We start from the raw sequence: 17,467 nt of genomic DNA on the forward strand, positions 1-17,467 counted from the left end.
AGCTGATGTTTACGAACACGAGTAATCAATCGGTTTAACCGCGAGTTGGGCGGAGACTGAAACTTCGAGTCCTGGGTGTGAAGATTTGGTGTTGGTTGATGAGACTCTTCGATTGCGAAAAAGTTCGGGCCCGGAAAAGGCGTATGGGCATTTTGGTGGGCTGTGGGCGGCGGCGGACCCGCTCTTTTTCCGATAACAGGTCACATGATTAGGGTCATTAATGGGTTCGCAGGCGGCCAGAAACCAGACCTCGCCTCACGTTACACAGTCGGTACTGTGCTGTGGCAGTGTGGCAGGCAGGTGTGGCTGGTTCCAAACCAACCACCCCCAAACGCCACATCCACCACCACAGAGCACTCCCGGTCTCTCAGGGCCCTGGCAAGCCTGGAGCCAACCTACGTGCTTTGGCAACGGGCCAAAGCCAAGGGCGATCCGTCTCCCTCTGGCCCTTCGCAGGGTCCGTCCTCGTTCGTCCGCAGTGTTCTGCGCGCGCGCCTTGCCGTTGGTTGGCTCTGGTAGGCGCCCGTTGCTCGGTCGGAAACGGACTTTCCCTCATTCCCTCATTCCCTTGCCTTTCCTCTTCCCTTCCCTGCATTGCCGACGACCACCCCCCCAGGCCCGCCCTGACGTTTCTTTTCTAAAAACGACGGCCCTGTTCAAGCCACTGCCTTCGCCCAGGCCCCCAGAACAACCCAGGCTATCTCCGACCATCACCCATTCCGCTCCGCTCCAGTCCAGTCCAGGTGAGGTGTCTTTGTGCATTCACTCCCAACTTGCAACTCGGCCTTCGCCCCTGGGCCAGATTCTCCATTCACCTTTTGCTCCCTCACGCCTGCTCGTTCATCTCACTTCGCAAGGGCCCATCCCTCCTTGCAGTGTTCACCTTGCACCCCCCCACGCTATCTGATTATGCATCAAACATACGTCCGCGGCGCATAAGGGCCATCCAGATCATGATTACGGCACACGACACCCTCTGAACGAGTGCCCCTGCGATTTCCTCTTCCGACCACCCTACATCCTTTGTCGTCATCGCCGCCGTCGTCGACTGTTCGCGACCATGCCTGTGCGTACAAATCACTCCTCTCTCTCGTGCCTGTTTCCACTTTCGCGGTGCACGTTCGATGCTAACCTTGGCCCGCTCAGATCGGAGATCTACTCGCAGAGATCACGGGCGAGAAGCCGCCGCCCGCCCCCGCGCCCACGGCCTCTAGGAGTTCCAGCACCACTGGGATCAAGCGCAAGGCCGACGGCGATACAGCCACCAACGGGGTGCCCAACAAGTCGGCAAAACAGTCGCACTCTGTCTCGAGAGATCCTGTCGATCGGAAGCCTTCCCCGCTTTCGATCCGTCCAGGCACTACGGCCAGGGCCGCTCCTCCGGCGAATGGACAGCGTCCTATTACAAAGGCCACACCGGCGTCGAATGATCGACCCTACACAGGCACTGCTACTCCCGGGCGTGTGATTCGGAAGCCTGTCGAGCCGTCTGGCTCTTCGTCTCTGAAGAAAAACGATACCGACTCGTCTTCTCGTCCTAAGCTCGCCCCGAGCACTCTTGGTACCTCCAGAGTTGCCGCAGCGATCCCCTCACCCACGACGCCAACCACTTCGGGTCCCGCCAAGGTGCCCAAGAAAGGATCGCTTGCAGAGATCTTGGCTCGTGGTGCCAAGGCGCAACAGACAGCTCCGAAAGCTGGGGTCTATCAGCACAAGGCCATCAGCGAGACTATCACAAGTAAGAAGGATCGTGAGGAGCAGTTGCGGAATTCGAAGTGGAAGTCGGGGAGAGCTGCTACCGCCACAGGTCCCGGTTCGGTTGCATCTCGAGACAAGCCGGCCCCAGGCACCAAGAACGGCGTGTCCAGAGATTCACAGATTGCCGGAAAGGGCAAGGGGCTCCAGAGTTCTTCAGCTGGTGAAGCATTGGACAAGAAGGTGAAGAAGGCTGCCATGGCTACGACTGGCTACACCGGCACTGCTCGGCCCCCGCCGAAGCGAACCACGGACTCAAAGGACTCCAAGTCAGCATCCGGACGCTCACGCCCCGCCGGTGGCCTGCTCGCTCCACCCCGGGCCAGCCGTCGGGATCGGTATGAGGACGAAGACTCTGAACTAGACGACTTTGTCGTCGACGATGAGGACGAAGAAGAACTCCCGCCGCGCGGCTACAGATATGCCGACTACGAATCTGACAGTGATATGGAGGCCGGCGCGGACGACATCTACATGGAGGAACAAAAGTCTCTGCGACAGGCCCGCCAAGATGATGCCAAAGAAGAGGCCATGTTAGAGAAGCTGAGGCGCGAGAAGGAGGCAAGAAAGAGACGCGGTGGCTACTAGCCAACAGCAGTTATCGAACCAAGCATTGTCGCGTGGGGCGGGAGGTTCTGGAGTTTTTCTCACGGCCAGCAAGGGCCAGCAAGGCTGGATCATGCATTTGAAAGGGAGTTTTTGTGCTTTTCACACCCAGCGGCAACCAGCATCATAGGTCAAAGGCGACGGCGTTCCGGTCTGCTGGCTTTTTACATTCGATATCCGAGACACGGTGTCGAGCGCGCAAGTAGGTCTTCGGTTTTAGAGGAGACCTCTATACATCTACATAGATTGGTAGTCTGTAATTTCAGCCGATACGGTGCACACATACCCAACTGAAACAGGTCAAGAAGAGACACTCTTTGTGACAGGCCTTGTTCGTCTTCGCCTTTGGTCGTGACAAAGAGAAGCCCCGTCCGCGTAATGCAGCATGTACATCCACGGGTATATGTGCATATGTACGCATGTATGCCGTGCCCAGGCTGGCGACGAGCGACGTGCCCATTGCCCATGTCCCCCAAGTCCCAAGTCCCAAGTCCCAAATCCCGAGTCCCAATGCCTGACTAGCACAGAACTCCACCACGCCCTCGCACCCTGCTTTTCTCCGTCATTGGGCCGCCGCGGAGCCCAAATCTATGTTTATCTACATCCTGTAGTGTACTATCCATACAGTACCATGGTCACGGCCTGTTATCGGAACACGATGTCTCCATCCGTGAGTCATCGTGCTGGCCCCGGTTCCCACCCCGACACAAGTACGCCGTTGAACAGCCAATTTTTCAACGAACGCCAGCATCTTGGCGCAGCGGAAGCGTAAGTCATTACTTCTCGGATTCTCTCATCCCATCAACCTGTTCTAATTATCTCTTAGGCGCCGGGCTCATATTGAGATCACCCGGAGGACGCTGGATCGAAACCAGCAGATGCTATAGTGTCTCCTCACAAATCTTTTTGCGTCTTTTTCGTATTTTTGCCTTTTCCTGTCGTCCTATCATTTGTGGTGCCCTATCCTGATTCCCTATTCCTGTTTCTCGTTATTCCCGACTGCACCTTCTCTTTGGATGCAAGCGCATCCGTTTGATTGTTGCATAGTCATCGTTGTGTGTGCTTCAAGTCGAACAATACTTGATTCTCTCCTCACCTTTCTCCCATCCTTCGCACTCTTCAGGATTCCCCCCTTTTTCAGTCTTCTTTTTGGTTGCTTTCATCATGGCTTTTTGTTTTCAATTGGCACGTATGTGTCGCGTTTGCTACCTGCATGATCGGCATTCTCTGGTTCATGGCCATCGCAGAGTATACATCAGCTCGTGACAATGCCGCCCACGTCGGCAGCATGCAGGTCCGGATTCACTTGTGCAACGCGACGGCACCCGTAGGTTTGAAAATAGAGATTTATGTATACTACTCAACGTATGGCTCAAGTCTCTGAGAGTGTGCGGTTACGCACTTAATGTAAGGATCTATCCGATTCGGAAGGTTATTCCAATCCTTACGAGTATTCCTGGTTCCAATCTCCAAACTATCCGGTTCCAACTTCCCGGTCGGAACCGACCAGCTATAAATTGCATCGCAACGTTTGTAAGAAAACAAACTTTGACGATGGCAACATGTCTGCATTTATTCCCCTTTTCTTCGCTGCTTCGAACAAGCACATGCCAACTTATAAGCTGACGCTATCCCTACCCTACCTACCTCTTGCGCTTGTAACAAGACATTCACGTGTGGTTGCCAGTAGAGATCAGTCTGGATAAGCCTGTTTCTCTTGCGGTGAACAAGCTCCGAGTCGACCTCGATCCTTGGCTACAATGCCGCACAATACGCGCTCGGTCCTGATCACGGGATGCAGCAACGGGGGCATCGGGTCGGCGCTTGCACTTGCCTTTTCGAAGCACCAGGAATTACACGTCTACGCATCGGCGCGGAATATCTCCAAGATGTCGGACCTCGAGGCAATCCCCAACATTACTCTGGTTTCCTTGGACGTTACGTCCCAGGAGAGCGCGGCAGCCGCGGCCGAGAGGTTGCGGGTGGTCACGGACGGCCGGCTGGACTACCTCGTGAACAACGCAGGGTGCGGGTATACCATGCCGTACCTGGATACTGACATTGAGATTGCGCGCCGCATGTTCGATGTCAACGTCTGGGGGCCCATGCGGGTCACGCAGGCGTTTTCCGACATGCTGGTCCAGGCCAGGGGAATGGTCGTCACCATTGGCAGCACGGCTGAGTCGTTGGGCCTTGCGTTCCAGAGTAAGTGATCGTCTGTTCCATAGAGCTGCGGCCGAAATTACTGACGGGTACCCGTGCAAAGGCACATACTGTGGTTCCAAGGCGGCAACACACATCATGTCCGAGGCCCTGCGGCTCGAGCTGGAGCCCCTGGGGGTACGGCATCTTCACGTCACCACGTCCTTTGTCAAGACAGTCTGGTTCCAGAACGTGCCCGAATTCGAATTACCCCAGACCTCGCATTACCGACCCGTACAGGATAGGGTGGCATTCATGGCCTCCGGTGGAGGCCAAGCCACCATGGATGTCTCCGTGTACGCCGACCGCGTGGTGGCTGACGTCTTGGCTGGCCAGTGTCACAGAACATTCAGGGGAAAGTCGGCGAGCCTCATCGGGTGGGCGATGAGTCTCCTCCCGCGGGGGCTTGTGGTAAGTCGATTAACTTCTCTGATGGTATCCTTCTGCGTTATGAGGTCGAATTGACTGACTGGCCAAACCAGACTCAGCTGGCTGCAGCGGATAGTGGGCTGTCCGAGCTGAAGAAGATAGTATCGGAAAAGCAGTGAATTCCTCAGGGGTTGAGATACATCTACCAGTTATTAGTTGTCACTGCAGCTGAAGTTATCATGGGACATACGTAGTAGGTGTTCAATCATCATATTGTTCATCTCGCGTTGAGAGGCCCGCTATGACTACCCTGGGCTTGTTCTAGAAACGCAGACTCGGGGCAAAACGAACCAAAATTGAGCTCGCCTTCCGTAGTGTCAAAATTTATGAACTCGCTGTCCTGATATAGATCAAAGAAATTTGGTGGTTCATTCTCAAGTCCTGAGTCCCTGTGGATTGGCTCTGGGACGCCATTGTCTGGATCGCTGCAACCGTCGCCGCCAGAAAGACTTGGTAATTCTTCAGTTTCGGCATCTGCAACTCCAAGGCTAGGGGATGTGGCAGGAGTTTCTGGGTCATCCTGTGTGCCGCTTCCGCTGTAGTTCTCGAAAAGCTCCAGCTGCACTTCTCTCACTATTTCAGGTATCCGCCTAATCAGCTCCTGCTCAAGCGGCACGGTCGTCTGCATTATGATCCCTTCGATTCGCTGTCGGACTCTGGAAGGCACTTCTCTTCGGAGAAAACAGTCGTATTCTGTAATGATACTGGCTTGTGTGTGACACAGTTCCAGGTCTGGTACATCTATAAGTGAAGGAAGAAAGATTTGAGAAGGGGATCTGACGTACAAGGACTCGGCATGTCCGCTTCCCGATCATCAGGAAAGAGGATTCGGTACATCTCTTTCCACTTCTTTTCTTCCTGTGACTCCTTAGATCGCCTTCTGAGAAGCCTCTCTTGCTCATTGGTGAGCCCCTGCAGTTCAATGCCAGATATTCGCACCTCACAACTTTGAACCTGTCTCTGATGTTCAGCAAGGTTCGATTCCGTGTCAAACACCTCATGACACCGGAAGCAGTGTAGTGGAATGGCATGGCAGCGGTAAACATGTTCCCTAGATGAGTAAACATTTGCCACACAATACTTGCATACAATTACGTACTTAACACGATGGCATGTCTCCCATCCCGGTCCGGCGCATGCCCGATGCTTGCGGTTGTTGCTTGGATTACGTTGAAAATAGGGGCATCCCAGCCGACGAGTTGATTGCGTAGCGAGTGCTCTGGGTTTGGTTGGTGTTGGTCGCTTGCCCTTCTCATCATCCTCAGACTGATCAGGTTCATCCTCCTCAGCGCCAAGTCGCCGCCTTCTCTTGTGGCTCCGATTGCTAGGCGGCATTCTCCGACTGTTTGCAGTCGAATGATTCAAGTACCCTTGACTATGAGATGATGCTGAACACTGAGCACCGGCATGATTCGAAAGTCCGAGACTATTGCTCCACCAAGCATTGAATTCAGACATGACCGAGTCCAAGACCCGCTGTCGTTCATCATCGATGGTTTCAGCAACTAACACAACATCATTCCCGTCATCATTCCCATCATCATACGTGCTACCTGAGGAGAATGAGGCTTTCGATGATCCTGTCATGTCTTCCCGATGAGAGGCAGATACTATCTCCGGCGTACCGATATCGAGAGGATCATCCTGGCTTGTCAGGAAAACTTTTCTGGAGGCTTCAGGGGAGGTAAGTATTACCTCGCTAATACTTGGCTTCTTCACCCCTAGCTTAAGATTCTCAAGCTCTTTCGAGGGGGGCCCATCCCAAGGTCCGAACCTCTCTTCTGTCAAGTCTGATATCAGAGATGTTCCGAGGTCCGGGTTCTGCGTGAATTTGTGATTGATAGTATCCGTCACGCTCAAATAATCTGGCAGAACTCCCTTTCCAACGAAGATTGGAGTGATATCCGGCATGAGGGACTTGCTCTCCGATCTACAGGGATTGATTAGTTGCTTTCATGGGAAATAGCGACTCTTGCTATACGTCAAAATAAGAAAGGAGTCACGTAGTATGTCAAGAGTAAAGCACGACATGCTGGAGACGTTCAGAAACTGAAAAGTGACAAACCTCGACGACTGATGACCACCTAGGACCTCAGTAGACACTGAAAGGTCGAGTATACCATCTCGACCTGCCTGCAAATCGCGTGTACTAGGCAAGTTGCCGATCGGCTTTGACGCTAGTGGCAGTGTCGGCAGATCCCTCACTAAGACGCCCGTTCCTACAGCTACTTCCACTTCCTCTGTCGATGTAGGAGGGCTATTTCTCTTTATTGGAGCGGGATGTGAAGGCGTGAGGGGTGGAAGCGTGAGAGCTTCGCTCAAGTTGATATATGGTGAAGAGGGCGGCGGAAGTCCTGGTAGAACCATGTCGAAAAGGGCAAACCATATTGGCTCTTCTGCACCGTTAATTCCAGGCTTAAAATAAGCGGCCATGTTGTGAACTTGATTTTCTGTGATTACACCTGAATTATGAGCTAGGAGATGCTGCACGACGTCCCTTAGTCGACGAAAGCTCTTGAAACATCGGTCATTCACATTAAATCTGAAGGGACACGCAAAGTCCTCTCTTTGCCCTGGAGCTTGACCATTTTGGTAGTTAAATCCTGGCACATCCGCAGAGACCTGATATGGAAGCTTGAGGGGGATTTGAGGAACATCAAGATGGAGTCTTGGCTTATCGGCTTTCGTTTCGGCTGTATACTCTGCTCCGGCTGCATAGACACTTGGAGTGAATGATGCTACGCAACCCTCGGCCCACAGGGGATTACTTTCTGAATATCGGATGAGACGATCAGATGAACCTTGCTGTGATCGCTTGTATGCGAGGTAGGTCTTCACCCGAATATCATGCAGGTTAGAGTCATGCGTATCCTCTGAGTCGTCGTGCCCCTTGGCGAGGGGGGCCAATAGAGATTTGAGATCAGAGTCTGAATTGTGATCTCGGTCTGAGCTGTTCGAATTCATCTGCCTGGCATTAGCCCCTATGGATTGAGGAGTCGCGTATTTGATTTCAGGAAGTACTCTGTTCATAGTAACTTTTCCGCTAATGTCTTCCCTGTGAGAGTCGATCGAGTGGTCGTTGTTCGAGCTTTCCCAAGTCTGAGGTAGTACCTCGTTGTATGAAAGAGTCTCCCTTTGAGTAACACTATTCCCGCTAGCATGTCCGAGGCTGATGATACCTTCGGGGTTTCTGTAGAGGTGATCAACTTCTTCACTTGACGGTATCGTCGTGGTATAAGTAGCCGAAATGGGTCCCACCGAGGCTGTGGGACCGCTCGCACCGCCTGTACTAGAGACCCGAACCCAATGTGCGTGTTGGATGGCGTCTATCGCACTACCAACTTCCCCCATGCTTGATTGAGATTGCTCGATCAATGACTTCGGTTTACCCGAACGCTGCCATTGTCGTATGGTAGATTCTATTTTGTCCCATTTACGTTGCTTCTTCTCGACATCTTTGCACAGCTTGCAGACGTCAGGCTCATAATTAGTTGTATACACAAGCTTCATACCGCATGTTTCTCCAGATCTGTATTCTTTGGTGCACTGCTGTCGAAAATGTCCCCATCGCCAATAGCCGCAGGCCCATCGTATTTGATCGAAATAACACATCCTGGCATTTGTCATGAACAATGAAATAGGTCCAGAGAATGTGTGACCTGGTTTGTAACCAAGTAATGGATAGAAGATATAATGCAATGACCTTGGCCACAGGAGGGTTTTGCGCATTTGCGCAACTGCGCCTTACTGGCCTTCTGGCCCAGCCAATGACAATCCGTACGATAACCAGGCAACTAAAATGGCTGCTTGAGGCTCTAAGTAGCTGTGCAAGCAAGGAACACGTGACTGGTGAATGCAAAGTCGTAAACGAGGTTCTGCTAAGCCCTGTGGACCCAAGTACGTATATTCATTGCATCAAGATGTACTTCGAAACAGAAGATAAAGGGTCACCGGCGACGAGATGAAATCATGTCGCTACTGTCTAGCGCAATACACGAATATTTGATCTCGGTACTCTGTTCAGATATTAACTAACTCAGTCGAAGATCATGACAGAGTCTGTGATTTTGGGGTTGCAATGTGATATTCTCATGCACACTTAGTGGCAAGGCTCTATGTTTGGCGCCTAGATGCTTTATTTATCTTGTTGAGAACTGACGATCTTCTTGTATCGAGCTGAGCAGCATCTACGGCAGTGCAACCGCCTCAATCTCGACAGTAGCGCCCTTGGGGAGCGTCTTGACCGCGACACAGCTGCGTGCCGGCTTGTGAGTGATGTACTGCGCGTACACTTCATTCACCTGGGCGAAGTGATCCATATCAACCAGGAAGACGGTCGTCTTGACAATCTTGTCCAAGGACGAGCCGGCCTCGGCCAAGACAGCCTTCAGGTTCTCCAGACACTGCTTGGTCATCTCCTTGACATCAGTAGTTGGGATGAGCTGTCCATTCGCGTCGAAGTGAATCTGGCCCGAGCAGTAGATGGCGGTGGGCGTCTTGACGGCATGAGACTGTGCGATGTAAGTGATTTGCCCTGACATCCAGGACAGAAATCAGGTAAAACATACGTAGGGGCCAACAGCTACATTACATGTCAGTTTTCGTCTACTGGAATGCCCGGAAGCCTACTTACGGGGAGCAATGCCCTTGGCAATGACAGTGGTCAGGTCAGACATCTTTCGAGCTTGTGATGGTACGACGGAAAGAGTAGGGGCCCGAGGGATCTTTGTGAAGCTCGTCCGCGTAGACCGAGTAGCAATTGACCTAATTGGAAGGAATTGAAGGGATCCTCGCATCGTTCGCAACTGCAGAAGTGGACGTCGTGAGGGGAGGGTTAAACAGTAGTCAGAGGGCGCCTGGGCGGAGAAGGTTGCCGCTCCGTAGGTCGGACCACGACCCGCCCCGTTGTGGACCCGCCTGGCATCGAGCTTCGGCGGGGACTTCCATTGTCTTGAGAGATCCCCGCCAGGGACGAGCTTGACCGGGTACTTACCCCTTGACTTTGGTAACTAACGTACGAAGTTACCTCACATAGTACTCGGTGGCTAATAATCACATCCAGACTTCCAGGCAGGCCACGTATCACTTTCAATCGTTGAGTGTGTACCATCCATGATGAAATCACATCAAACACGGATACGCCAATTGGATCCTGACCAGTTGTGGGAATTGCACACAAACAGTTACGCAAATTCATTACTGCCGCCGCTAATGCACACGTTGCTACATCGCTCCGGGTATATGGCCATTCTGTCTAGGTTTCGTACGCGCCCTACTATAGAGCAGCATTCCATCAATTACAAAACGTCATACGTAGGCTGGAGAGTGCAGAGTCGCCCTGATTGACATGTGAAGCCAATGTTACAGCGTCTGAGCCCCTTCATCCATCGGCCGAATCGAGGCGGGCCACGGGCAACCAGGGAACTTACTCTGCCTTATCGATAAGTTGATGGATCGTCAATGAGATGAGATGGGGTGAATTTAGCGTCGGGCTATTTTTGAGCTCGCCCAGGTTTTCCTGGGGCCAGAGGGCCAGACCAGCACCACCGAGACTGAGACCAGGCTGTCAGTCAGGGGTTTGCCAGACAGAACTGCCAAGTGGCCTGAAAGCTGATCCCCACCGACCCCTGCGCAAGAAAGTAAAGCCGTCTATGGGAAAGGGGACGCATCTCTATCGAGCTTCCCTCGCCGTCAAGATTATACGTTTCTTCGGTGACCAACCTTGGGACTGTCGACGCGCATTTGCTCGACGGGGTTGCTGCTTGGTTTCCATCTTCCCTTCAGGTAAGAATCCTACCCTGCCCCCGCCTGCGCCTAAGCTTGCTGCTTTCGTGTAAAGCTCCGACGTCGTGAACGATAGCTCGCGTCGTATGAATGAGAGCCTCCTTCCGTTGGCACACCACCCCCTTGAGCTTTGACGCATCCGAGCCTCTGCCGCTGCGAGAGCTTCAACTGACCTCACCTTGTCTGGCAGTCATACAATCTTCGTTTCGTTCCTTCCTTTACGCCCTCTCCTTCGACCAGTCAGAGCACGATGGCGACGACTGCCTTACCCCAGGGCAGTCTGCGCCAGCGCAACCCTGGCTCCAAGAAGAAGAATGGGTCGCCGTTCCCCGAGGATGTCCAAGTCGACAGTCTTGTCAAGCCGAGCCCCAAGGCGACCGGTACAGGCTCTGAGCTAGACTACAAGATCGCCCTCGTTATCATTACCGTCCTTGCCTTCATATCGAGATTTTGGGGCATCAGCCATCCCAACGAGGTCGTCTTTGACGAGGTTCATTTTGGCAAGGTAAGTCCCCGTCTCCGTGTCCATGTGCTTGAGTGTGGCGTGTGGTGAAATCTTCGACTAATCAAGACGTCCCCAATTTGACAGTTTGCCTCATACTACCTCGAGAAGACCTATTTCTTCGATGTCCACCCTCCTTTCGGCAAGCTCCTGTTCGCCTTTATGGGATGGCTCGTCGGCTACGATGGCCACTTCCACTTTGAGAACATTGGCGATTCCTACATCTCAAACAAGGTCCCATACGTGGCATTCCGTGCCATGCCCGCTCTGCTCGGCTCCTTGACCGTTACCGTCACATACCTGATCATGTGGGAGTCTGGCTACAGTCTTCCTGCTTGTGTGGTGGCTGCCGGGCTGATTCTCCTCGACAATGCCCACATTGGCCAGACTCGCTTGATTCTGTTGGATGCCACGCTTGTCTTTACCATGGCCTGCAGTCTGTTGTGCTACATCAAGTTCTACAAGCTTCGGCATGATCCTTTCAGCCGCAAGTGGTGGAAGTGGCTGATTCTGACGGGCTTCGCCCTCTCTTGCGACATCTCGACCAAGTATGTCGGCACCTTTGCCTTCATTACCATCGGTTCGGCCGTTGTCATCGATCTTTGGGACTTGCTTGACGTCAAGCGCGTCGGCGGTGCTTTGAGCGTCCCCGACTTTGCCAAGCACTTTGCTGCCCGCGCCTTTGGGTTGATTATCATGCCCTTCATTTTCTATCTGTTCTGGTTCCAGGTGCACTTTGCGATTCTTACCAGATCTGGACCTGGTGACGACTTCATGACACCTGAATTCCAGGAGACATTGTCTGATAATGTCATGTTCGCCAACTCTATCACCATCAACTACTATGACAGCATCACCCTCAAGCACAAGGAGACCAAGGCCTACCTCCACAGCCATGATGCTCACTACCCCCTTCGTTATGACGATGGACGTGTTTCTAGCCAGGGCCAGCAAGTTACTGGTTACCCTTACGACGATGCCAACAACTACTGGCAGATCATTCCCGCGGACGACAACAAAGAGATGGGTCGCCCGGTTAAGAACCATGATCTTGTCCGTCTTCGACACATCGGCACAGATACCATCCTGCTTTCGCACGATGTCGCCTCACCCTACTTCCCTACGAACCAGGAGTTCACCACTGTCCCTCTTACTGACGCCAATGGCGACCGTATCAACGATACACTTTTCGAAGTTCGTATCGAGAATGGCAAGAAGGGCCAAGAGTTCAAGAGCATTGCCAGTCATTTCAAGTTCATCCACAACCCAAGCAAGGTTGCTATGTGGACTCATGAGACTCCTCTGCCTGACTGGGGCCACCGCCAACAGGAGATCAACGGAAACAAGCAGATCACGCCCAGTTCCAATGTGTGGCTTGTCGAGGATATTCCATCGCTGCCTGCCGACCACCCACGAAGGGAGAAACCCGTCAAGGAGGTGAAGCGATTGCCTTTCTTGCAGAAGTGGTTTGAACTGCAACGATCCATGTTCTGGCACAATAACCAGTTGACTAGCAGTCACCCTTATGCCAGCCAGCCATACCAGTGGCCATTCTTGCTCAGGGGTGTAAGTTTCTGGACTCAGAACGATACCCGTCAGCAGATCTACTTCCTGGGTAACCCTATTGGTTGGTGGATCGCAAGCAGCTTGATCGCTGTCTACGCCGGTATAATTGGTGCCGACCAGATCTCTCTCCGCCGTGGTATTGACGCACTGGATCGCCGTAAGTTGCAGCATTGACGTTCTGGCGACTATTTACTAATTTGAAGCAGGCACACGTACACGCCTTTACAACTCCACTGGATTCTTCTTCCTGGCATGGGCTACCCATTACTTCCCATTCTACCTAATGGGCCGTCAGTTATTCCTTCACCACTACCTGCCAGCTCACCTTGCATCCACGCTCATCGTCGGTTCCCTCCTGGAGTTCGTGTTCAACGCAGATGCAGCGTCGGAAGAGGCAACCTACCAAGCTATCAAGTCTGGCAAGAAAGCTGCCCCGGGGCCTAAGAGATTCGTCTCTGCTCGTGAAAGATTCGCCGGAACGAGTATGATGCCAGCCTGGATTGCGTGCGGTGTCATCTTGGCCATCGCAGCTGCTGGCTGGTACTACTTCCTGCCCCTCACCTACGGCTACCCTGGTCTCAGTGTGGAGCAGGTGCAAGCCCGCAAGTGGCTTGGCTACGATCTTCACTTCGCGAAATAGACTAGGGAATCTTGAGGAAGAATAGACTGTGTGCCGAACCGAACATTTGGCACCGTTGTAAGACTAAATAGGGATTTTGGGGAGTTGCAAATGGTTGCTTAGGTGGGGGAATGGTATCCAAAAGCTCTCTTGACGTTTCCTTGTGTGTACTAGCTGAGATAGTAATCGATCAAGTTGCTATTCAGAAATGAGATGAAGCAATCACTATTTTGCAACCCGTAAGAACCGCACTGGCCCGGGGAAACATGTGAAATGTTCTGGTAAGCGAGCATAAGTCAACCAATATTTGCAACTTGATGGAATCAGAGACGTTCATGGGACCCCTCCAAAGTCCCTTACCATTGGCATCCTTGTTGTATGGACTAGCTGGTTCTTGTGACATAGACTGGCCAGTCATGCGGTAGCATGGCAAACCTTGCCTTCCAGTGCCATTGCTGATTTGAGTCAACTTGGCGTATGTTATAGTCGCGCACTATGGTGGCCGTGATCTTCGACAACTCCAACCTGGCGATATTCTGTCCTGGACACGCGGCATAACCTTGGCCCCACTGTCAAACGCAGCAATGAGTATATATATTCTGGAAACAGCAGGAAAAAAGAGGTAGTAAGCTCACGGGCATGAAAAACTTCTCGAGCACAGCAGCATCGGCGGCCAGCCACCGGCCTGGCCGGAAGTCGGCAGCATCTGGACCCCAGATCTCGGTCGAATAATGCATCACCCAAGAATTGATAGAAAGGATTGTGCCCGGGGAAAAGGTCTTGTCTCCAATAGTCAGACCCTCGGCGGGTACTGCCCGTGGCAGACCCATGGGAACAGGGCTGAACACCCGAAGAGCTTCCTTGATGCAGGCCTGAAGATAGGGTAACTTCTGGGCGTCCGCATAAGATACCACTCGATCACTGCATCTTCCTTGGCTTTGAGCATCCCTCTAACTAGCGTGTCAGAATTCACAACTTTTGCGGGCACTCGCACAGCGATGGGATAGCTTACGATCTCGGCACGAACCCTTTGCCAATGCTGTCCCTCCGGGTTCTTGATGATGTGGTAGATAAAGCTTTGCAAGCCGGTTGAGACTGTATCCGAGCCGGCACCCACAGCCTGGAATGTGTGAGCCTCGATGTTTCGAATACTCAACCGCTCCGGGTGTTCTTCATGTGTCTTGAACCAGTGGGCTATCAGGTCATATCGAGCGTCCGGGTTCTTCCGACGTTGGTCGACAGCCTTGAAAGTCGTGTTGTAGAAGAGACCGTACGGCATCAGTCCGGTCCAAGTGACAAACGGATTGGCTAAGAGGTAATGGCTGTTTCAATCAGCATTAATTCGTATGAGTGCTTACGACAATTCTGCATTCGCGCTTTGAAAATTCACGAAGACGGATGCAGACTTACAACCAATGATAGAAACCTGCAATGGCACCGTAAGCGTTCAAAGACGCTATAGTGTGAATGGCGTTTTCAACGTCTGTTCCAGTGGAGATAAACCCAAACTGCTTAGAAAAGGCAAATTCCCCAATGATGTCAAATGCGGCGTATGTGAGGAACCAGTCCTATGATAACCCATCGTAAGTTTATACCCTGCAATGCAGGCAAAAAAATCCCTGGATGATTAACTCACCAGAGGCATCGGCTCCTTCCTCTCAGCGTACTGATCCATCCACTCACATAGCTTATCAATGACCTCGTCCGCGGCTGCTTCTGACTTGAGCACATTGCTCAAAGTGTAAGCCGAAGCGAAGTTCTTGGACATTTGATTCTTCTTCTTGGGGTCCAACTCTGCCATTGGGTTCTCCCAACGCCAGTCTGGAAACTGCATCGCCCCGTACCAGGGGGCCTGTGGAGGGAGAATCAGACACTACATCTACTAACATGTAGATCTCCAACTGAGGTATACCTTTCGTACAGGCTCTACTAGGAGCTTCTTGATGCCTTCTGGATGGCTCACACTAACTTCATTATGCGCTATGCGAACGAAATGCCCTGATTTTGTCAACGGTTTTGACACAGCTAATGTGCAGTTCGGGCCAAGACACTGACCATGTTCCTTGTGCAACTCAACCAGCTTGAGGTTCTGGTCTCCAATGATGATGTGGCGCACATGCCAAAGGCGTGTAAATGACGCAAGGAATGGGCCTGGGATATCGCTGAGCTGCCAATAACGCCTCGCAACCAGAAGAGGTAGAACAATGCTGAGTGCACTGATGACTAGACTCGGCCAGGTGACTGATCGGTCGAGCTGCTCAAGAAACCAAGCCATATCCTATCAACTCGACTTTGTTCCTCTCAGACTGTATGGATGAACGCAGGGCCAGCATCACAGAATCATCACGAAAGCAGACCTTTTGGCCGACTTTAGACAAACTATCGCATATTCAGATCGACTCAGACTTCAACATGGTACATACGAAACTATGGGGCACTATGGCCTCGGCGTGCAGGTGCTAGATATGCAAAGCCATGGGTGTCGCAAAGTACCCGGGTATGTAGTATTTGGGTCCCCAATGACACGATAATCTCGGCCCCACAGCTCAGAAGAAGCCTAGACAAATGCTTAGAGAGCTCCGCATGTAGGTGCATTTCGTAAAATCCTCATACCTTCATCGGTATGCTTTCTCGCGGCCACGTACACAGTACACCTGAGCCCATGTAAAGTAGAGGTTTACTGTCGCAGACCTCTTTTGGCCTGTTCCATCAGACCAATCATAATACCAGGCTCAGCTATAGCCGGTGCCCGTTTCGTGATGGCGCAGGCCAAGGCGTATAGAGCTCAGTTCTGGAAGTGGAAATAGACTCCAACAAAGTCACCTTTTTGGGGGCAGACTTGTATGCGAATGCACGTGTAATAATCAGGAATTTGCGCATCCATGTTGTCGGAAATGTATGCTTTATGAACCAAGTTGCACTCAACGTCTTCTCACAGTAATGACCTTATAAAACTGCTCTCGGGAATGATAGTTCTTGAAAGATGGTAGCCTCGCAAAACTCGCAATTGCTGGCCCGTGAGCCATAAGGCCTACCATAGCGCTATCAATCTACTTAGAGATATTGCAAGTTGCCAGTGATTATTGATGTGAATCACACTCGTTTCTTTACTCTCCATTTCGACTATAGAACTAATTACCAGTCAGCAAATCAACATAAACTCCGCCACTATGGCTCTTTCACGCCCCGAAAAAAATTAGATTTTAAGACTGTGGTGCGTATTGCGTATATCGTCCTCTTTCTCACTCCCTTCAATGCTTGTATTATCCAGTTGGATGGGATTTGCATGCTCGGGCGCTACCTCGGTACACATCTAAGTCCCGATTGCAGGGTTGCATGCCGTACGTCGATCCGTTTCCTGGGCCCCGTCTAAACGCTCTACTTCAATGCAGACTATATGCAGTCCGTATACTACCCTACTTTGCTTGACACCTATGCAATATATTCAATGGCACCTAGGTGTCCGAGCTTCATACCCCAAGACTTTCCATTGAATTTCACCACCAATCGTTGCTTTGGTTGCCTAAGCTTAGTGGCGGGAATCCAGTTTGCGAGCATTCTTACAGTCTGTGACAAAGCCAGCCATGCAAGACACAGATAAGATCGTTTCGATAAACGACATTGGATCCATCTACAGCTATGTGTTCGTCCCTGAAGATCAACGGCTAGACATCCGTGCCTGGGGAATCTGCATAAGTATTGAAAATGGCTACGGCACGGGAGCCAACCAGATCAGGCCACCTATATTACCCTTCGCCTTTTCCCGAGGGACCGCCCTACCCCCATCGGCTCAACGTCTTTATTCTTAGACCAAATGCGACTGGTTCAAGTTTCCAGGCCTGATAGATGGAGTGCGGCATACCACGTGTTGGTATTGTGGCCACTGGCCCATAGGGGACGATATAGCATCTAGAAGGCTCTTCCTTTCCCCCTCGCCACGGCCCGACAGGCACTACAACCTGCAGGCTAAAGATGCAATGTAAATTGACTTACTATTGGGGCTC

At 52.0% G+C, this 17,467-nt stretch overlaps 6 protein-coding genes across 6 annotated transcripts; 3 read left to right on the plus strand and 3 right to left on the minus strand.

Moving 5' to 3' along the window:
* Positions 1 to 1,060: 1,060 nt before the first annotated feature.
* Positions 1,061 to 2,343, plus strand: JN550_010319 (uncharacterized protein; the record flags this gene model as incomplete). Its single annotated transcript, XM_049308560.1, has 2 exons — positions 1,061 to 1,066; positions 1,147 to 2,343. 2 exons carry the CDS (start codon positions 1,061 to 1,063, stop codon positions 2,341 to 2,343), a joined length of 1,203 nt encoding a protein of 400 aa, XP_049167748.1.
* A 1,778-nt stretch (positions 2,344 to 4,121) lies between these two features.
* On the plus strand, positions 4,122 to 5,111 carry JN550_010320 (uncharacterized protein; the record flags this gene model as incomplete). The annotated part of the gene is made up of 3 exons (XM_049308561.1): positions 4,122 to 4,566; positions 4,628 to 4,974; positions 5,046 to 5,111. 3 exons carry the CDS (start codon positions 4,122 to 4,124, stop codon positions 5,109 to 5,111), a joined length of 858 nt encoding a protein of 285 aa, XP_049167749.1.
* A 98-nt stretch (positions 5,112 to 5,209) lies between these two features.
* Positions 5,210 to 8,343, minus strand: JN550_010321 (uncharacterized protein; the record flags this gene model as incomplete). The annotated part of the gene is made up of 4 exons (XM_049308562.1): positions 5,210 to 5,724; positions 5,778 to 6,043; positions 6,092 to 6,922; positions 6,974 to 8,343. 4 exons carry the CDS (start codon positions 8,341 to 8,343, stop codon positions 5,210 to 5,212), a joined length of 2,982 nt encoding a protein of 993 aa, XP_049167750.1.
* Positions 8,344 to 9,179: 836 nt separating this feature from the next.
* Positions 9,180 to 9,668, minus strand: JN550_010322 (uncharacterized protein; the record flags this gene model as incomplete). Its single annotated transcript, XM_049308563.1, has 3 exons — positions 9,180 to 9,503; positions 9,561 to 9,574; positions 9,626 to 9,668. The coding sequence occupies 3 exons, from the start codon at positions 9,666 to 9,668 to the stop codon at positions 9,180 to 9,182; spliced, it is 381 nt and encodes a 126-aa protein (XP_049167751.1).
* Positions 9,669 to 11,026: 1,358 nt separating this feature from the next.
* On the plus strand, positions 11,027 to 13,484 carry JN550_010323 (uncharacterized protein; the record flags this gene model as incomplete). The annotated part of the gene is made up of 3 exons (XM_049308564.1): positions 11,027 to 11,281; positions 11,366 to 13,001; positions 13,051 to 13,484. The coding sequence occupies 3 exons, from the start codon at positions 11,027 to 11,029 to the stop codon at positions 13,482 to 13,484; spliced, it is 2,325 nt and encodes a 774-aa protein (XP_049167752.1).
* A 362-nt stretch (positions 13,485 to 13,846) lies between these two features.
* Positions 13,847 to 15,738, minus strand: JN550_010324 (uncharacterized protein; the record flags this gene model as incomplete). Its single annotated transcript, XM_049308565.1, has 7 exons — positions 13,847 to 14,032; positions 14,099 to 14,413; positions 14,476 to 14,785; positions 14,874 to 15,031; positions 15,100 to 15,315; positions 15,376 to 15,461; positions 15,519 to 15,738. The coding sequence occupies 7 exons, from the start codon at positions 15,736 to 15,738 to the stop codon at positions 13,847 to 13,849; spliced, it is 1,491 nt and encodes a 496-aa protein (XP_049167753.1).
* Between the last annotated feature and the right edge of the window lie 1,729 nt (positions 15,739 to 17,467).

Source organism: Neoarthrinium moseri, assembly GCF_022829205.1.
Source record: "Neoarthrinium moseri strain CBS 164.80 chromosome Unknown scaffold52_Wmoseri_CBS_16480, whole genome shotgun sequence".
NCBI classification, from domain to species: Eukaryota; Fungi; Ascomycota; class Sordariomycetes; order Amphisphaeriales; family Apiosporaceae; genus Neoarthrinium; species Neoarthrinium moseri.